Here is a 17852-nt window from a genome sequence, read left to right on the forward strand (position 1 = left end):
TCACAAAGGTCTTAGTGCTTATAATACACTGATAAAAATACATGTCTATAGTTTTCATTGATTTATGTACTTATTTTTCCTAAAATTTACTTTCTTTTTATTTCGGAGTATCTTTTTTTTTTAACATTGGCTTTTTTTAACTTTATGAATATTTATTGGCTGCCTACTATATGCCTAATGCTGTTCTTTTAATCTTTATTTTTTTCTAAAGGAAAATATCTGAATTAGGCGTGCTCTTTATTTTTGAGACTGCTCAATTTTCACAAATTCAGGCTAAAGTTTCTACATATTACGTACTGAGGAAAAAAGTCCCCTCTTGATTGACAAAAATCTACATAATCAAATACGGTATCAGGTCTCTGTAATCTTTTCTGCTTCACACTCATGGTATGACTTTCTTTTTTTAGTAGCTATATGGCTTAAACCCATGTGTGGTTTCAGTAGTATTAAATGATTTAATACTTTCTGGTTGAAAATGTTAAGTATCTGGTGTGGTTTTTACCATACTTCTTAAAACAACCATTTAAAACCTGTAAATTCCTTGTAGCTTTAGATTAATGGGCCTGTATAAACTAACTTTCTCATAAGATCTTATCTATTATTTTAGTAGTATTGTGTTTTAAAATATGGGATTGATGTCATTTTATCTCCCAAATTTTAAAGAAGGCTATCGAGAATTAAGTTTGAGATGAAATTCAAATAGAAAATAATAATTCAGTTAGTTTTAAATATTTATTCTCTTACCAATGTGGAGTCAATTAAGGTGAATTTGATTTTGGCAGAATGTCAGTCAAAACCAAATTTATCATATAAATTACAACATTGAAAAGATTTTCTTAAAAAATGTTTTTTTTAGAAAATCTACACGATGCTATTTGGGATTAACCTGTATTTTTATGTTTTTATAGGATAAAGGGAGGAAGAAGCAGATTGGAAGCTCAGCCTAGAGACTTGACATAATGGGAATCTACTTGGCCTACTATATGGAGGTAGCCCAATTCTGGTTTATTTGTCCTTCAGATTTTATGGGTAGCAGATTGGACAGACTTTAATTTGTGTTAAAATACCCTGGAAGTCAGACAACTTATTAACCTTTAAAAAATATTCAGTTGTAAACCATCTAGCTCTCTGGCCACGTGAACATTATGAATCTCAGGCTATGTAAATAACATTTATGCTATTTGTTAATTAACATTATTAGTTTTTTAGGACAGAGCATTAAAGTTGTCTTAATTCCAGTTGTTTATATTTACGTTATTCTTTTTGAGCCCCTTCCTTTCCTATCTAAGCACCCTTTCTACTTCAGAATATGAATGATATGCTTTGATTTTTAGAAGAAAGTGAAACATTTTTAAGCATAGTATCCTTCTTGAGGTGTTTAAACATCTATTGCAGGCTTACATTTCCATATGGACTATAAGTGCATGAAAATTATGGTGGGTTTTTTTTTCGATAACTTTTTTTAGCATTACCTTTGAAAACTTGAGGATGTGAACTTAGGTCATCTCTAAAGTGAATAAAAGACTTTCATGCTGTGAAAAAATAAAAAAAATTAATAGTTATATAATTATATAATTCCAAGTTTCCTTTTTAATTAATCCACTTCCTACTTGTCATAATTCTTGGTTTGCATTTTTGATTTATGTTTCCCATGTTTTACCTGTTTGTTTTGGGCTGAACGTGCAATAAAGATGTGGAAAAATGATAGTTAAGATGGAAATTAAGTCATTAAGCATTTAAGCACCTGCTATGTACTAGGCACTGTATTATGTGCTAGGTTTATAAAGAAAAAGCAGTTGCTGACCTCAGTCTAATGGGGGAGATAGCATTGCCAAAAACTATGTGCAAACAAGATATGTACAGTATAAATTGGAGGTAATTAGAGAAGGTTCAAATTTAGGGATATCAGGAAAGACTTCTTGCCGAAGGTGGAATTTAAACTGACTTGAAAGGAGCCAGGGAAGTGAGGGAATAGAGATGAGGAGGGAAAGAATTTTAAGTGTGAGGAACAGCCAGTGAAAATGCTGAAGATGGGAAATACAGTCATGTGTAAAGAACAGCGAGGAAGTCAGTGCCCCTTATATACATATACTATATATATATATATATATATATATATATATATATATATATATATATATATAAGATTGTAGTTTTTTGTTTTTTTCTAAGCTCCACAATAGCAGCATTCCTGATAGCAGATTCTTAGAAAAGCACTTTTGTTATTTCCTTTCCTTTCTATAGTTCTGAATTATTGTAGAATCATGGAGATGTTCAGGTATCTAATTTATTGCCATGCTTCCAGGCAAGGGGTGCAGTTAAAGTGTTCCTGAAAGATGGGAATCTAATATAAAGATGACTAGCATAGAAAATTTCATGTTCTTTAATACATTTTAATATTTATTAATGCTTATTTTCAGTAAATAGTAAATCTTTCTTATCCTTAGCCCAAGAGCCTTTTATCTTGGTTTAATCATATTTTTCCATGATGTATCTTGGAGAACATCTGGTATGCTTCTTCATATTGTAGCTCTTCCCATTTTTCTGTTCCTTTCTAGTCAAAGTTTATCCTGCTATTGATATACTTATCCAAGAGTATAAACGTGGCTGTGAACTACAGACCTTTCCACATGTGTGTATTCAGTCTGTTAGCAGCTAAGGGTCTATAACCGTGACTGTTTCTTTATTGTGCATTCTGTATGAGCCATATATAAGGAACAAACCACACATGAGGAGCAAGAACTTTTTAAAGTGGTCTCACACCTTCTCTTTTGTTCTTTTAACATTTTTCTCATAAGACCCATTTAAAAATTTTTTTAAAATTATTTTAAAATGATTTTTCCTACAGATTTCCCTATCATCCAAGCATATTTCAGAATTAGACAAAATAGTATTTACCCAGCACTGGTAATAATGAAAGGATTATTTAATGACTGTTACTTTGTATAGTAAATGAATTTATTCATTTCTTCCACAGTAGTATATTTGTGATTCATATTCAGCAGTATTTTTTTTGGTTTGGACTTGTGATTTCATATGTGTAGGAAATTCTTCAAGAAAGGAAATTCCTCAGGAGGAAACTTCCTTCTACCAATACAGTTCAATAACTCTTGTGAAACTTATATTCTTAGTTTGGAGCTCTCAAAGATTATAGCTTGCCTCGGGTCATAAGGAACTGGAGGGTGTGAGAAGTGCGACTTGAGCCCAAGTGTTCCTGACTCCAAGGATGACCCTCTGTTCCCTATGCCAGGGGTTTCTCTCTTAGCATATTGCTAGTATTTCTCCATATTGTATTTGTATGTGTTGTTTTCCTTTCCAGAGTTCTCTTATAGATGTTTTTAAAAATCTGATAATAACATTTTACATGCACACACACACACTCTCACACTCTCTCTCTCTCTCTCTCTCTCTCTCTCTCTCTATATATATATGCATATACACACACACACACACACACACACACACACACACACACATATATATATGTGTATGTTTTTTTGTTTTGTTTTTTTTTTGCAGGAATAGAATGGCACAAGTGATTAAAGAAGTGTAGAGGATTTTTCAAGTCCGAAAAGGGTGGGAACTCCATCATGATTTCATTTTCAACTCTGCAGCATCCCCTTCCTTGAAATTTTTGTTTTTTTACTGTAGTCTCAGGTAACTTTAACTTTTTATTTTTTATGATTAAGAAATTGTTCTTTTAAGAGCTTACTCTTTTGGTTATTTATTTGCACTTGTACTTAATGTTGAAAATTTGAACTTATAGTAGAATTTTTTGTAGAGAGGGCTTCTCTTTTCTCTTCAATATCTGTAGACCTTTGGAACATGATTTATCTGAGAGGCTTTTTTTTTTCTTTTTGATGATGGGAAAATTGATAATTACTGATGCAGTTTTAGATATTTGGTTGTATCTGTATGTAAACAAAAATGTATGTAACTCAAATGGTATACCTTTGCGTTATGTATCTTGGTTGTAGCTTGAAAGTAAGAAAAGGACTCATTTCTTAGGTAGTCTTTTTTTTTTAAAGGTGGTCTTTTACATATCACTAGCCTAATGGCCCTAAGAGCTCCCTTTCCTAATCCCATCACTATTGGTTCCAGGGGTGGGGAACCTGAGGCTTTGGCCTTCTAGGCCTTGGGTGTAGCCTTTTGACTGAGTCCAAGTTTTAGTGAACAAATCCTTTTATTAAGGGGGATTGTTCTGTGTAGTTTGGATTCAGTCAGAAGGCTGCACTTGACCTAGAGGGCCACATGTGGCTTTGAGGCCGATACCTCAGGTTCCCCACCCCTGGACTCACTTTAGGCTATCCCTTTCTATCTCTCTCCTTCTTCCTTCTTGGTTCCTAGCTGTTGCTTGGTACTCTTTGCCCATCTAATCTCTTTTTCTAGAGGTAGCTGGTGGTTCAGTGGATAGAGCACTGGGTCTGTCAGGAAGACCTGAGTTCAAACCTGGTGTTAGACATTAGCTATGTGATCCAGAGCAAATGACTTAACTTCTGTTTACCTTACTTTCCTCAGCTGTAAAATGGGAATAATTATAGCATCTATTGGGAGTCTCAAATGAGATGATGTTTGTAAAAGCTCTTAGCATATAGTGCCTGGCATGAAGCAAACAATTGTATAACTCACTACTTATACTTAACTTTCCATTTCTTTGCTTTAAACATATTAAAATTAATCTTCATTGCATGAGTATACACTATTTGATGGCTGTGGTAATTAAGCTTAAGAGTATATACTCATAGAGTTCTGAGAATTGGTATTTGATATGGACCATGCTGGCCCACTGACCTTAGCTAAATGGCCAAAGACTTCTAGGACTGATGTCAAGAAGACAGAGGGAATTATTAGGAGTTCATATCAACTGATCAGATCGTTTGTACTTTTTATTTACACAAATGCTCTGTTGGTGTGAAGTAACTTGTAAACGTAAGTGTTGGGAGAAATTTTTAGTAAGAGCTAAGTGTTAACTCATTCCACAAAATATTACATATTTTGAATAGTTCAAAGATAAACTATTTAGGTGGTATTGAATGTTAGTTTATAGCTAGTGCTACAAACTACATCAAATATTTTAATCAAGTCCCAAATATCTTATTATAATTTTGTTTTATTTTATTAAAGATTTGAAAAATAGGGTATCAGTTTCTTTTAAGATTCCACTGTATTTTACATCATGCATTTTATACACACACATATATACATATACATATACACATACATATATACACACATATATGTACCTTACTTAGAATTTAGCCAAGGATTAATTTATTTTCAGAATTCCATTTTTATATAATATTTTCACTTTCTAATTGATTCACAGATTTAGATGATTCTTAGGTGTCATAAGATGTTATTGGCAAATGTAAAATACAAATAAAGGTATTGTTGCACTTATTAGCTCCTATTTATATAGTTCTTTAAGGTTTACAAATTATTTCCTTTCAGTAACTCTCTGAGCTAGGTAGTATAAGTACTGTTATTTTCATTTTACAGATGAGAAGACTGAGGGCCCAAAGAGGTAGATGATTTGCCCTGGTAACTACCAGTAAGCACAAGAGGCTAGTCAGTGTTAAAACTGGCACTTAAATTAGGTCTTCTAATTCCAAGTAAGATGTTCCTTCTGCTAAGCAAGCCATGCAACAGCTTAATCATTTGGCCTTTTAAGGCCTATGCTGCTAAAGTGAAATACCACAAGATGCATCCAAGTTAAATTTGTTTTTAAAAAGGTGATGTTTTAGGTATTTCATTTCATCTCTCTTCACAAATCCTAATTAGTACCATGTAGGATGTTAAAATGACCATTGGGTGGTAAATATCTAGTCAAAATGCGGTCAGAAACTTGGTTTTTAAAATTCGATATTATTTTACAAATTCTGTGCTAATAAGAATAGCGAAAATAGAACTTTTTGTCTGACTTACTGTCAGTACTTTAATCGTGCCTTTTGATCAAAGATATTGATATATTCAGCTAACTTGTTAATGTTTTTGTAATTTGTGAACCCTTAACCCTTGCTTATTGTGTTCTATGTAGCACAACTGTTCCTTAAATGATTCTATGGTTATATTTAAATGCAATTAGACATAAATTTGATTTTTTTCACGTCTCTAAATATAGTCACATTGACATTTAAATTCTTGGGATGGCTTTAGTCATGAGTATTTATATTAAAGAATGTATACGAGAGTTCTTTGTATATAATTTTTAGTGTATTATATGTAGAGAAAGACTAGATAGTCTACTTTAAAAAATAATCATTCTTACCACCTTCCCCTAAACTTCTTCTTGTATCTTAGCTTAAAAAGAATTGTTACATTGCATCCAAAGTTAACCTCTAGTGCCACTCTGATGAAGCAGTCACCCTAGGTTCTTGAAGGCTATACCACTGTAATACAGGCCCAGCCTACCAAGCTGGAACCTAATAATAATGTAAAACATTGTTTCAGACAGGCTAGTATGAATTCAGACTTAAAAATACAACCTAAGTTTGAAGCAGCTTATTACCAGTGGATTTAAGTGATGATTTTTTTCAGCCATTGCAACTCATGAATACTATCTACTAAGGTGTGGATGGGTTGGTGATCTGCCTTGGAGGAAAGGAGTATCCAACATTGATGAAATCATGGCTCCTTTTAATATTAAAATAATGTATGTTGTATAAATTAGGATTGATGCTTGCCAGCAAGATTGCCAAGATAGTAATAGTTGTGTTGATATTTTCAGCTGTGATTCTAGTGTCTGCATGTTATTTTTGAACATCTGTTGCTGCTAGTATTAAGTAGAACTGTTGCTCTCTAGTTGCTGGTAACATAATCCTGTTACTCCCAGGATAGTTTGAAATATCACTCAGGAACCACATACAATTTACAAAATATACTTTATGAACGCAGAGGGCTTAGGGTGAAAATGCAAATCTGAAATTTCTCTAGATCTCTTAGTATAAAGAATAAGCCCAAGTTAAGGTAGGTTAATCTTTGTACAGATCAAAGTGGCAGCATTTCTAGGTTAAAAGCACAGAGGTAAATAGCTATAAAAATTCTTGGGAAAGATTAGAAGTCCTAGCATTGTCCGTCCTTTTAATTCTTTTATCTCGGGCCCTGGAGAGATGAGCCAGACGCAGCTTCATATTTGTTTATTTAGTTATTTATAAAACAGCGTGGAAAAAGGAAGATTTAATATTGTTTAAAGAAAAAAGCAAATAGGTTAGTATGACTGGGATATTAGAGTATCTGAAGGAATATAATACGGAATCAGTTTGGAAAGATGTTGTTGGAGCCAGATTGTGAAGAACTTTTAAATGACAAATGGTGGAATTTATATTTTATCCTAGAGGCAATAGAGAATCCACTGAAACTTCTTTAACAGGAGAGTGTCATCATCTCAACTGTGCTATAGTAATATCAATTTGGTAGCAGAGTATATGTTGAATTGGAGAAGTAGGAAGACCAGTTAAATTTTTGTAATAGTCGAGGGAAGAAGTGATGAGGGATGGAACCAGAATGGTGATTGTATGAGTGGAGAGAAGACAGATGAGAACAGTGTTATTGAGGTCGAATTGATATGACTTGGGAACTGATTGGATATGGGGAATGAGGAGAGAGACTGAGAATGGAATTACTCTGAAGTCATGAACCTGGGTGATTAGAAAGATAAGAGTACTCTCAAAGGAAAAGTCAAATTAGAGGTGTGGGTTGATTTGGAATATTTGAATTCTTTTTTGGACATGTTAAGTTTTGAGATGTTGATGGGATATCCAAGTGGAAATCTTAAGCAAACTGTTGGTGATATGTTACTGGAATTTAGAAGATAGATGAGTGCTGGGTATTTAGAATGGGAATCTTTTCCACAGAGGATAGTTGTATACTTGGGAGATGATTAGACCATTGAGAGTTTAGAGAGAGAAGAGAAGAGAGCCCAGGACAGAGCCCTGGGGTACAACCTTCACACAGGGGTTGGAACATGGATGGTGATCCATCACAGATTCCAGGAAGAAACAATTGGACATGTTGGAAGACAACTAGGAAAGAGCAGTGTCATGAAAACATAGGGAAGAGATCCTATCTAGGAAGAGGAACACTGTCACATGTTAGAAGGAGGTCAAGAAGGATGAGGGATGAGAAAAATCCATTGGATTTAACAATTTAAGAGATTGTCGGTGACTTTTAGAACAATTTTAGTTGAATAATGTTGGAAGCCAGATTTTAAGAGATTGTGAAATGAGTAGAATGTGAGGAAGTTGAGGCAATGAGTGTGTGCATAGCTTTTTCTAGGAGTTTGGCTATGACAGGGAGGCTTCATACACATAGACATTGACATACATTACTTAAGGGGGATGGTAAGATCAAGTGTTATCGATGGGGGAGATCTTGACTTTTATAGTATAGGCACCAGGAATGGAACTAAAATTAGAGGGAACGCTAGGATTGCTAGCTAGGAATGCTAGAGGGAATGGATAGGATTGAAGGAATAAGAAGAGGGGCTGGGTTTAGCAAGAAGGAATACTTATTCCTTTAAGATAAGATCAAAAGAAGAGAGAAAGGGGGTGACCTTGAGGGGATTTGAAGTAAGGAATTGAGTAGAAGAGGGAGCTTGCAATGGATGGCCTCATTGTTTTTTTTAGTAGGGTGTGAAACGAAGCCTTCTTCTGAGAGAGAGACCAGAGCTGCTTTTGGTGACTTGGAGAGAAGAGTGTGGTGGTAGTTTATTTGGTAGAGATTCAAACTGGGAAGAATAAAAGGATTAGCATAAAGTAATGAGGACACTGTTGAAATTTGATAACAAAATTGTAGTGAACTCGGTAAGTATAATCATATGACTTTGTTCAGGAGTGTTCAGCAGGCTACCAAGTACTAATAGCAAAGAAGGCTAGGATTACTCAATTTAGGGTTGAGGTTTGGAAATTTTGAGGGTAGAGGACAGCATGAAATTAAACTGATTAACTATAGTTAAAATTTCAAAGGGGAGAAAGTGAGGCCAGAGCAGGGATGATGTCTTGGGAAAACAGGTAGGGATGGGGTTGACTAGCGGTCATGGGGAGGATGGAGAATAAATTTAGGGGGTGAATGAAGCACAGGGAGAGATGAAAGGATAGGAGGCTGTGGTCACAGTTCAGTATCACGGAGCTGGAATACTTGTGGATAATAATGAAGTCAAGGGTGTATGTGGCTGTGTGTGACTGAGGATGTTCATCATGGGATCAGGTTGATGAACTAAGAAACAAGGTTTAGGGGGACATCAGCATTTATATTTATAATGAAGTCCTTGAGTATAAAGGAAGGAATTGGAGTGAAGAGGAAGACTATAAATTAGGTTCTGAGCTCCATGAGAAAGGGGTTAGAATTGTTTGTGGATTGGTAGGTAACTGACATTAAGATCTAGATGACGGGTTCTTAATCTTTTTTGTGTCATGGATCCCTTTGGCAGTCTTATGAAGCCTATGAATACCTTCTCAGAATAATATTTTTAAGTCAAAAAGCAATTATATTGAAATAGTTATCCAAATATTGTAGAAAACAAGTTCAAAGAGCACAGGTTAAGAACCCCTAATCTAGATGGAGTGAGTGAACCTCTGAGGAAAAGTTTCTGAATAATAGTGGTGGAGTAGTGAGGGGAGACCCAGAAGTTATGGCTGACAGTCATTATTTCCTCTATTTTAAAAGTTGTGAGTATGTCTCTTCAAGATTGAACAGAAGTGAGCAGTAGATGTTTTTACTTAAAAGAAAGTTAATCAGTTGTATGTGTAATGGTATACACAATCGTTATTATATTATAATTGTGTGTTGTTGTTTAATCATTTTCAGTCGTCTGTTTCTTTGTGATCCCATTTTCATGGCAAAGATTCTGGAGTGGTTTGCTGTTTCCTTCTTCAGCTTATTTTACAGATGAGGAAATTGAGACAAACAGGGTTAAGTAACTTGCCCAGGGTCACACAGCTGTAGTAAATGTCTGAGGCCAGTCCAGGCTGGACACCATCCACTGCTCCACTTAGCTGCTCCTAATTATGTGTTAATGGCGGTTAATTCCCATAATTGACTGTAATTGGTATTAGCTTTACCTGGCCAAACCAAGTGCAGGGAATGGAGTAAAGAAGGAAGAGCTTTTCTAGGAACCTCCTTGACTCTCTGGCTAAGGAAGAGAGTACAGATGAGTAGTTCAGGGATAGGGAAGGAGAAAGAAGATTATTTTTTCCCATTCCTTTGCCACTATTTTGCTTCTCCCATCAGTTTCCTCTATATCCTGGAGGCTAAACTGTCCTTTTAATTAAATCAAATTCAGCAATCATTATTATTACCTAGTATGTTTTCACATAGGGTAGCTAGGTATTTCAGTGGGTAGAGTGCCAGGCCTAGAGTCAGGAGGACCTGAGTTCAAACCTGGCCTCGGGCATGGCTTCAGACACTAGCTGCGTGACCCTGGGAGAGTCACTTAACCCTGTTCACTTCAGTTTTCTCATTTTTGAAATCATCTGGAGAAGGAAATGACAAACCACTCCATATCTTTGCCAAGAAAACCCCATACAGGGTCAAGATACAGCGGACAAAACAACTAAACAACATGTTTTCACCTTGTGCTGGAGATAAGAGAAAAAAAGAAGCAGCCCCTCCTTTTAAGGATCCTAAATTTTGCTGGGAGGATATATATCACAGTGTTGTAGTCAATTCCCATAGCGGACTGTGGCTGACTGTAAACCATGTCAATCTAGGTGTCCCATTATCTGCCCTGTGTTGACTTATACAGTCTGGAAGTTGGCATACCTGTCATCCAGGATCTTTGAATGTTCCCTGCTTAAACAATGGGCTGCCTGGCTTATTGATCCAGGGATTTTCAAAGGGATCTCAGAAAAGCTTTTTATCAGGCTCTATTTTTTCTGGTTTTTTTTTTTTTCCTTTCATTCCTATGCAGGAAGCGACTGGGGCTGCAAATGCTCCTTTCTCTTCTCCCTTCTGAAGGTTAACCTTAGACACAGGTAGAGTAATTGAACCGATTTAATTTAAGAGAGTCACTCTTCTACACACATATCCAAAATATCTTCTCTCCAAAAATATCACTCTCCTGAAATTCCTCTGGTTAGAGATTCATTGGATTAACCAAATATATAACCAAACATAGAAGACTAAGGAAGGTTATCATTTATTCTTACTTTTGTGTTAGAGTAATATAATCAGATTGCTTTTTTAAAATAGATTTTAATGATATCTTGTTTTTACATCACCTAGACTTCCCCTAACAGCACTTCCCTTCCCCCTCCAGAGAGCTATCTCTTATAAAAGACTTTAAAAAAAGAGGAAGAGAAAAAATATTCAGTAAAAATAATGTATTGATTGGTTTTGCCGAATCTTTTTTCTCTTTCTCTTTAAAAAAATTCTTTGTTGAAAATTAGATTGCTTTTTTAATAGTAGCCAAGCTTCAAAGAAAGTTTTGACTTGTCTGTGAGGGACAGGGACTGATGTGAAAAGCAGAGATAGTTTTGGTGTGATCTGTAGTTTACGCCCTTAACACCTCTTTCCTGTACTATTCTAGTAGCTCTTATTGGTTTCTCTGCCTCAATTATCTTCCTCACTTAATCCATCTTCCACAAAGCTACCAGTGCTTTTCCTAAAGTGCACATCTGACTGTGTCATTTTGCTAATCAGTGAACTCCTATGGCTCCTCATAATTACCTCCAGGATCAAGTATAAATTCCTTTGACATTTAAAGTTCTCAAGAACTGGCTCCTTCTGCCTTTTTCACCATTATTACACATTACTCTTCTTTATGCAATCCAGGATCCAGTCAGTTTGGTTGTCTTCTCATTCCTTCCACATGACGTGCTGTCCTTTGTCCAGGCTGTCTCCCAAGAGTGGAAGGCACTTCCTTCTTACCTCTGCATCTTGACATCCTGGTTTTATTTAGGACTCAAGTGTACAAGTGTCTGTTTCTGTAAGAAACTGTGCCTGGTCCGCCCAACAGCTAATGCCGCCCCCCCCCCCCCCAGTCTCTCAAGTTATCTTGTAACTATTTATACATGTTCTATACCCTTCCATATTTATATTGTTTGCCCCGTTTTGAATGGGAGCTCCTCGAGGACAGGGACTGTTTAGCCTGGTTCTTGTATCTTCATCACTTAGCAGAGCCTTGGGCACATAGTTGATGCTTATTATTGCTGTGGGGCTGCTGGCACAGTGGGAGGCACATCCAGCCTCAGACACTAGCTGATTGACCGTGGGCAAGTCGTTAACCCTGTCTGCCTCAGTTTCCTCACTTGTAAAATGAGCTGGAGAAGGAAATGGCAAACTAGTCCAGTATCTTTGCCAAGAAAACCCCCAGTGTGGTCATGAATAGTCAGATACGACCGAAATGACTGAACAGCAACAAAAATTCTTGTTGTTATTGACTGAATGGGCTCCTAAGAGCATGTCAGATTTTTCTTGCTCTTGGAGAGCTAGAGGGCAACTTGAGAGGATTGGGATATCAGGAACTGGGAGGGAGGCAATGGTAAAGAAAAGAAAATAAAGTTGGGCCAAATGCAAATTTACCCTTCGTAGCATTTTTTTCTACTACTGCTGGCCTTCATTCATTCAGTAAACATTTAATAAGTACCTACTTCATGCCAGGCACTGTTCTAGACCTTAGAGACACAAAGACAAAACAAAGTTCCACTTTTCAAGGAGTTTACATTGTACTGGTCTTGCTTCCTTTCCATTGCCTACCTGTCAGATATAGCTATCACTTTTTTTGTTTGTAGTCTCTATATTTCTCTTTTCTAGTATCTCTCCTTAGTTTTTCTTTTTTCTTTTTTTTACCCTGCCGTTAAGCAAGGGAGGGGGAAGGGAGAGGGTTGAGCTAGCCTAAGTGAAATGTTGATAATATAGAAACTTTCGATGTCAAGGTTTCTCTGAATGATAGGTATATTCCTCAGATGTATGGAGGAATAATTGATATTTTAGGTTGTCATTTTTGTATGCAACCTAGCAGAAACGGTTGACATTACTAGTAGTAATGATCATGATGATGCAATAGAAGTCTGAATACTCTGGAATCAGGGGCCCTGGGTTCAAATTCTACATCTGTGATACCTTGAACAAGTCACTTAGCCTTCATGGGCCTCAGTTTCCTCATTGGTAAAATAGGAGATTGGACATAGCCCTTGAGGGTCCTTCCAGCTGTATCTGTGATAATATAAACTATAAATAATTAGGAAATTAGGAATTTTTTAGGAATTAGGAAAGTTTAGGGCCGTTTAAAATATCCCTACTTGGGCTTTTTGCTTTGAAGCGACATTATGTAGAGTACAGTACAATAATTGATGTTCATAAAAACTTCAAAAAATTATCAAACAAGGTTAAAATTCATTGCATAGGAAGCCCCCAGCTTATGAATTGGTTGTGTTTGAAAACTCTTAAGTCAACTGGAACTTGGAATGTATTTTCATGGTAAAACAATGTTCTAAATTGTGGTTAGATTCTGAGGATAACTCACAAAACCCTTTTTAACCCATGATGTAATTGATTGGAAGTGCAACGGAATTTCTCTCCCTTTGTCTGAGATCAGAGCTAACCCTAGGTAAAAATTTAAAATAAGAGAATACTTTTTACGTTTTTTTCAGACTTATAAGGGTCCAGTGCCATCAGGTTGCTCCAAATCCCTAAGTGTGCACTCAATCCGGGTGTTTTCTACAATGCTAAAAAGTTTACCTATCACCTCTTCACCTTCAATCAAAATTACTACTTCCCCAGTGCAGATTATCAAAGTTTGATATTAAGATGATAAGTTTGACAGAACTAATTCCCATTAAGGTGTGACTGACTGAAAACCCCATAAATCACCAAAGAGTATTTGCATTATTAAAGGATACTTGTTACCCCTCAAATAGATTTCTGAGTGGTAGAATTTCAGGAAGTATGGCAATTGAAGTTAAAAAAAAACTTAGTAAAAATTTTTTGACCAGTAACCCCCCCCACACCTCCCCCCCCTCTCTCTGTCTTTCTCTCTCTCACTCATATCTCCTAAAGGTCATTCCACTGAGAAGTTTCTGCTTTTTAGAACTTCTGCCCTTCATCCATTTTGCTGCCTCACAGATTTTCTAAAAGCTCATTCCCAACAAATGCTCACATAGTGTGGAGGGAATGGATCAGACTCAGATGTTTGTACAGTGTTTCTTTGTAAGTTATCCCTATCTTGTATGCCCTATAAGAGGTAGGGAAATGTGTAATTTATTTTGGAAAGATTTTCACATAAAAAGGATAAAAATGAATGTTGAAATTTCAGCACTTAAAGGATTAAGCCTCATTTAAGTTGGAAACCACATTCCCCATGATATTGGTTAGTGATAGAAAGAGGCTGGACCTGGGATTTTATTGTTAGAGGAAACTCCCAGATAAGGAAATTTCTTCAACCAGCCAGGTACTTTCTGTGCAATTTATAGTCTTAGAGAGTTTGCTAGAACGCTGAGAATTAAGTGATGTGCTTAGGGATTATATAGCCAGTATGTTTAAGAGGTAGGACTTGAATCCAGTTCTTCCTGGTTGTGAGGCCATTTCTCTACCCACTAAGTCAGGGATACCTCACATTGATTAAATGACATTTTACCCTGCTTGAAGATCAAGTGCTTATTTGTCTCTAAAGCTTAAACTTTATTCCTTTTGTTTCAGATTTTTATGGTACCTTATGATTTATTTTTATTTTTTTTGTGAGGCAGTCAGGGTTATGTGACTTGCCCAGAGGTCATACAGCTAGCAAGTGTCAAATGTCTTAGGCCAGATTTCAACTCAGGTCTTCCTAATTCCAAGGCCGGTGCTCTATCAGCTGTGCCACCTAGCTGCCCTTGTACCTTGTGATTTTTAAAGATGGAGTTGGATTTCTGTTCCTTTGTTGTAAATACTTAAATGGCATTACAAAGTAGTGGACAGAGAGATAGCCTTAAAGCCAGGGATACCTGAGTTCAAGTCCTGTCTCTAACATAAATTGGTTATATCTCCCTAGGCAGATCACTGGACTTCTTGGTGCTATAGCCAATTGTCTAAGACTATAAATTGAAAGAAGGTGCCAAATTGCATTAGTAGGGCGTGTTTCCTCACCCATTGGCGCCCCTATGCCAATGAAATCACAGGTCCAGTCTTTATCCCTCTCTTTTTATTTGGCATGCAGAAAGGAAATATTAGTAAATTTTGTTTTATTTGGCTTGCTCTTGGTAAAGAGAACTTTTTTGAATTGCTTGTTCAATTAAGTAAAGGTTTCTGCCTTCATTTTCACCATAGTAATGAAAATGTGTTTGACTTTCTTTAGCGTTTGACTTCATAAATCACAACTGGGAGATAGATTCACCACTTACATATTAATAGTTGTCATCATGACAGAAGCCTTTATTTAATTATTTTGGGGAGTAATAAGCTAAGTAGAAACATAGTTCATAAATTTCAAAAATATTTTTCCTGTACTCAGGACTAGACTACCTAGTTCTGTGCTTATTTGAGCTTTCCCCATCCTTTTTCTAATTCTTTCTTGGATTTATTTTTGTGTGTTTATATCATTATCTGTTGATGATAAAACAAAAGAATAAAAGAGATAAAGGACTAATAATGATGCTTTGATCTTTAAATTGAACTTATTTCTGATGTTCTGATAACCTGTTATCAGGTTAAATATCAGTGGAGAGTTAAATATACATTCAGAGAAATCGAAGTTAGATCCTTGATCTAAAACTTTAGGTTTAACTAAATTTGATCTTTGCCAACTTTTAGGTAGTGAATCTTAAATGATACATGATTCCTAATTTCTAATGATAACCATGTATCAAAATTTTGTGAACATATATAATTTATTTAGTGATACATGTTTTTAACACCATATTCTCATCAGTGAAATGGATCTATTAAAATGTAGAGATTTACAAAAATGCTGTTACAGAGATAAACCCTTAAACTTTGAGGAGCCAAACTTTTTTTCCGTTTTCAACTTGGATAAGTTTGGTTGTATTGAAGTACACCATTGGCAGTAATGTTTATTACTGGCAAGTAATATGTAATTGTGAGAACAATAATTTTTATTCTAAAAATATACCTGTTATTCAGATTTCAAGCTGCTTTCCATTAATTGCTAGCTTTTCTTTTTTTTTTTTTCCAGCATGATGGATTTGTGATATGTAATCAAGCCTATTTTTCATTAGTGAATCAATTCAAGATTTAAGCTTTACACCAGGGATGAAAATCTTGTGCTTTGCTATCTAGCTTCTTTTACAGTTTAGTTTTTAAATAATCTTAAAATTACAGGCAGTTCAGAACTACATCCACAAATATGTTAAATTGAAGCATGAGTGAATAGATTGTTCCTAGGAGGTTATTTAATAGCTTGTACATTTGACATTTTGAAACTTAAACATTAATCAAGTGGACATGTAAAACTGATTTCATGTGCCCATTTGCTAAACTTGATCTTTTTAGGCAGTTACACTTAAGCATGAACATTGAAGACAAATTGGAAGGATTATTTCTTAAATGTGGCGGCATAGACGAAATGCAGTCTTCCAGGGCGATGGTTGTAATGGGTGGAGTATCTGACCAGTCTGCAGTATCTGGAGAACTACAGGAAGCAGTGCTTCAAGATCGGAGTTTGCCACATCAAGATATCCTTGCAGCGGATGAAGTGTTACAAGAAAGTGAAATGCGACCACAGGAGATGATTTCACATGATGAACTCATGGTCCATGAGGAAACGGTGAAAAATGATGATGAGATGGAGACACAAGACAGGCTTCCTCAAGGGCTGCAGTATGCAGTTAATGTCCCTGTAAGTACTTACTGTACCCAATATTTAGCTATAATTAGAAAGGGCATCTTAGTAATAAAGAGGTTTGAGTAATGTGTATAAATGATGCAAATACTTATTAGTAATAGTAGAATTGACTATAGTGAATCACTGATTTATTCAGTATATGTGCTGAAAAGATTATTATATAATACTGACAAATCACATTTTAGATGGCAAGAGTAACAGTTATGAAGTGAAATTTTATTATTCCCATCATAACTATTTTTGTCAGTTTTTAAATTACAAACACCTAGTATTTGTTAGAAATTCTGTTTAAATCTGGGGCCTTTCCTAAGGTGTCAAGAAATTTGAATTTTGCTTTTTAGGCCATAGCTAGGAAAAAAAAAGGTTGAACTCAGTTGATAAAGTGACACCTAAACCGAAGATTTTCCATTGCTAACTCTTTGCTTACCATCACTAAAGGGTTTGGGTCTCTTGTCCAAAGATTACCACTTGGGAACGGAGCACTTTACTTCATTGGTGCTCCTTTAGTTTCTTTATTACAGCATAGACTCAGCCATCTAGGTTAGGGTGTACAGGCCATTTTAATTTTACTGCATTGTATATTGGGACTTTAGAGAGTAATTCCTTTCTATAGGTAAGAAAAATAGTCTGTAGCAAGTATATAATCTTATGTTTCTTTTTAGTTTGACCCAGTTTAACACTTTGAATTCTTTTCAAGTCAGTTTAAATTTCTCTGAATAAGTCCTTCCGACTTCTACACTGAGTCCAAGCTAGTGCTTTTCTTTCAGCTCCTTAGGTCTCTGATAAAGTAGGATTCTTTTTGACTTAGTTCCTACGTGTGGGCTTTCCAGTCAAGGAGAAACTATATTCTTTGTGGTCACATGACATCCCATCAGGTTTCTTCTCTCTCATCCAGCAGAGTAGTTGCAGCTGAGAAAGCAGTTTGAAAGCAACTTAAACTTGTTAAATGTTCTTGTTTTGATTTATTTTTTTATGTCACAGTCATTACCTTTAGCCTGTCTGAACTCTTGCTTCTCAACCTTCCTTTGTACCAAAGAAAATATTTAAGCAAAATTGATCAGTCTAGCAAATGTGTCTG

The 17852-nt window shown here is 35.7% G+C and overlaps 1 protein-coding gene across 1 annotated transcript in view; it reads left to right on the forward strand.

The window, feature by feature from the left end:
* The window catches only part of ZNF148 (zinc finger protein 148), a 142412-nt gene that overhangs the window by 33414 nt on the left and 91146 nt on the right, over positions 1-17852 (forward strand). The window contains exons 2-4 of the mRNA XM_036742958.1: positions 909-989; positions 3520-3657; positions 16423-16768. Coding sequence (XP_036598853.1) covers positions 16439-16768 — 330 coding nt within the window. The 5' untranslated portion in view covers positions 909-989; positions 3520-3657; positions 16423-16438. The remainder of the gene's footprint in view (positions 1-908; positions 990-3519; positions 3658-16422; positions 16769-17852) is intronic.

Source organism: Trichosurus vulpecula, chromosome 2 (assembly GCF_011100635.1).
Source record: "Trichosurus vulpecula isolate mTriVul1 chromosome 2, mTriVul1.pri, whole genome shotgun sequence".
NCBI classification, from domain to species: domain Eukaryota; kingdom Metazoa; phylum Chordata; class Mammalia; order Diprotodontia; family Phalangeridae; genus Trichosurus; species Trichosurus vulpecula.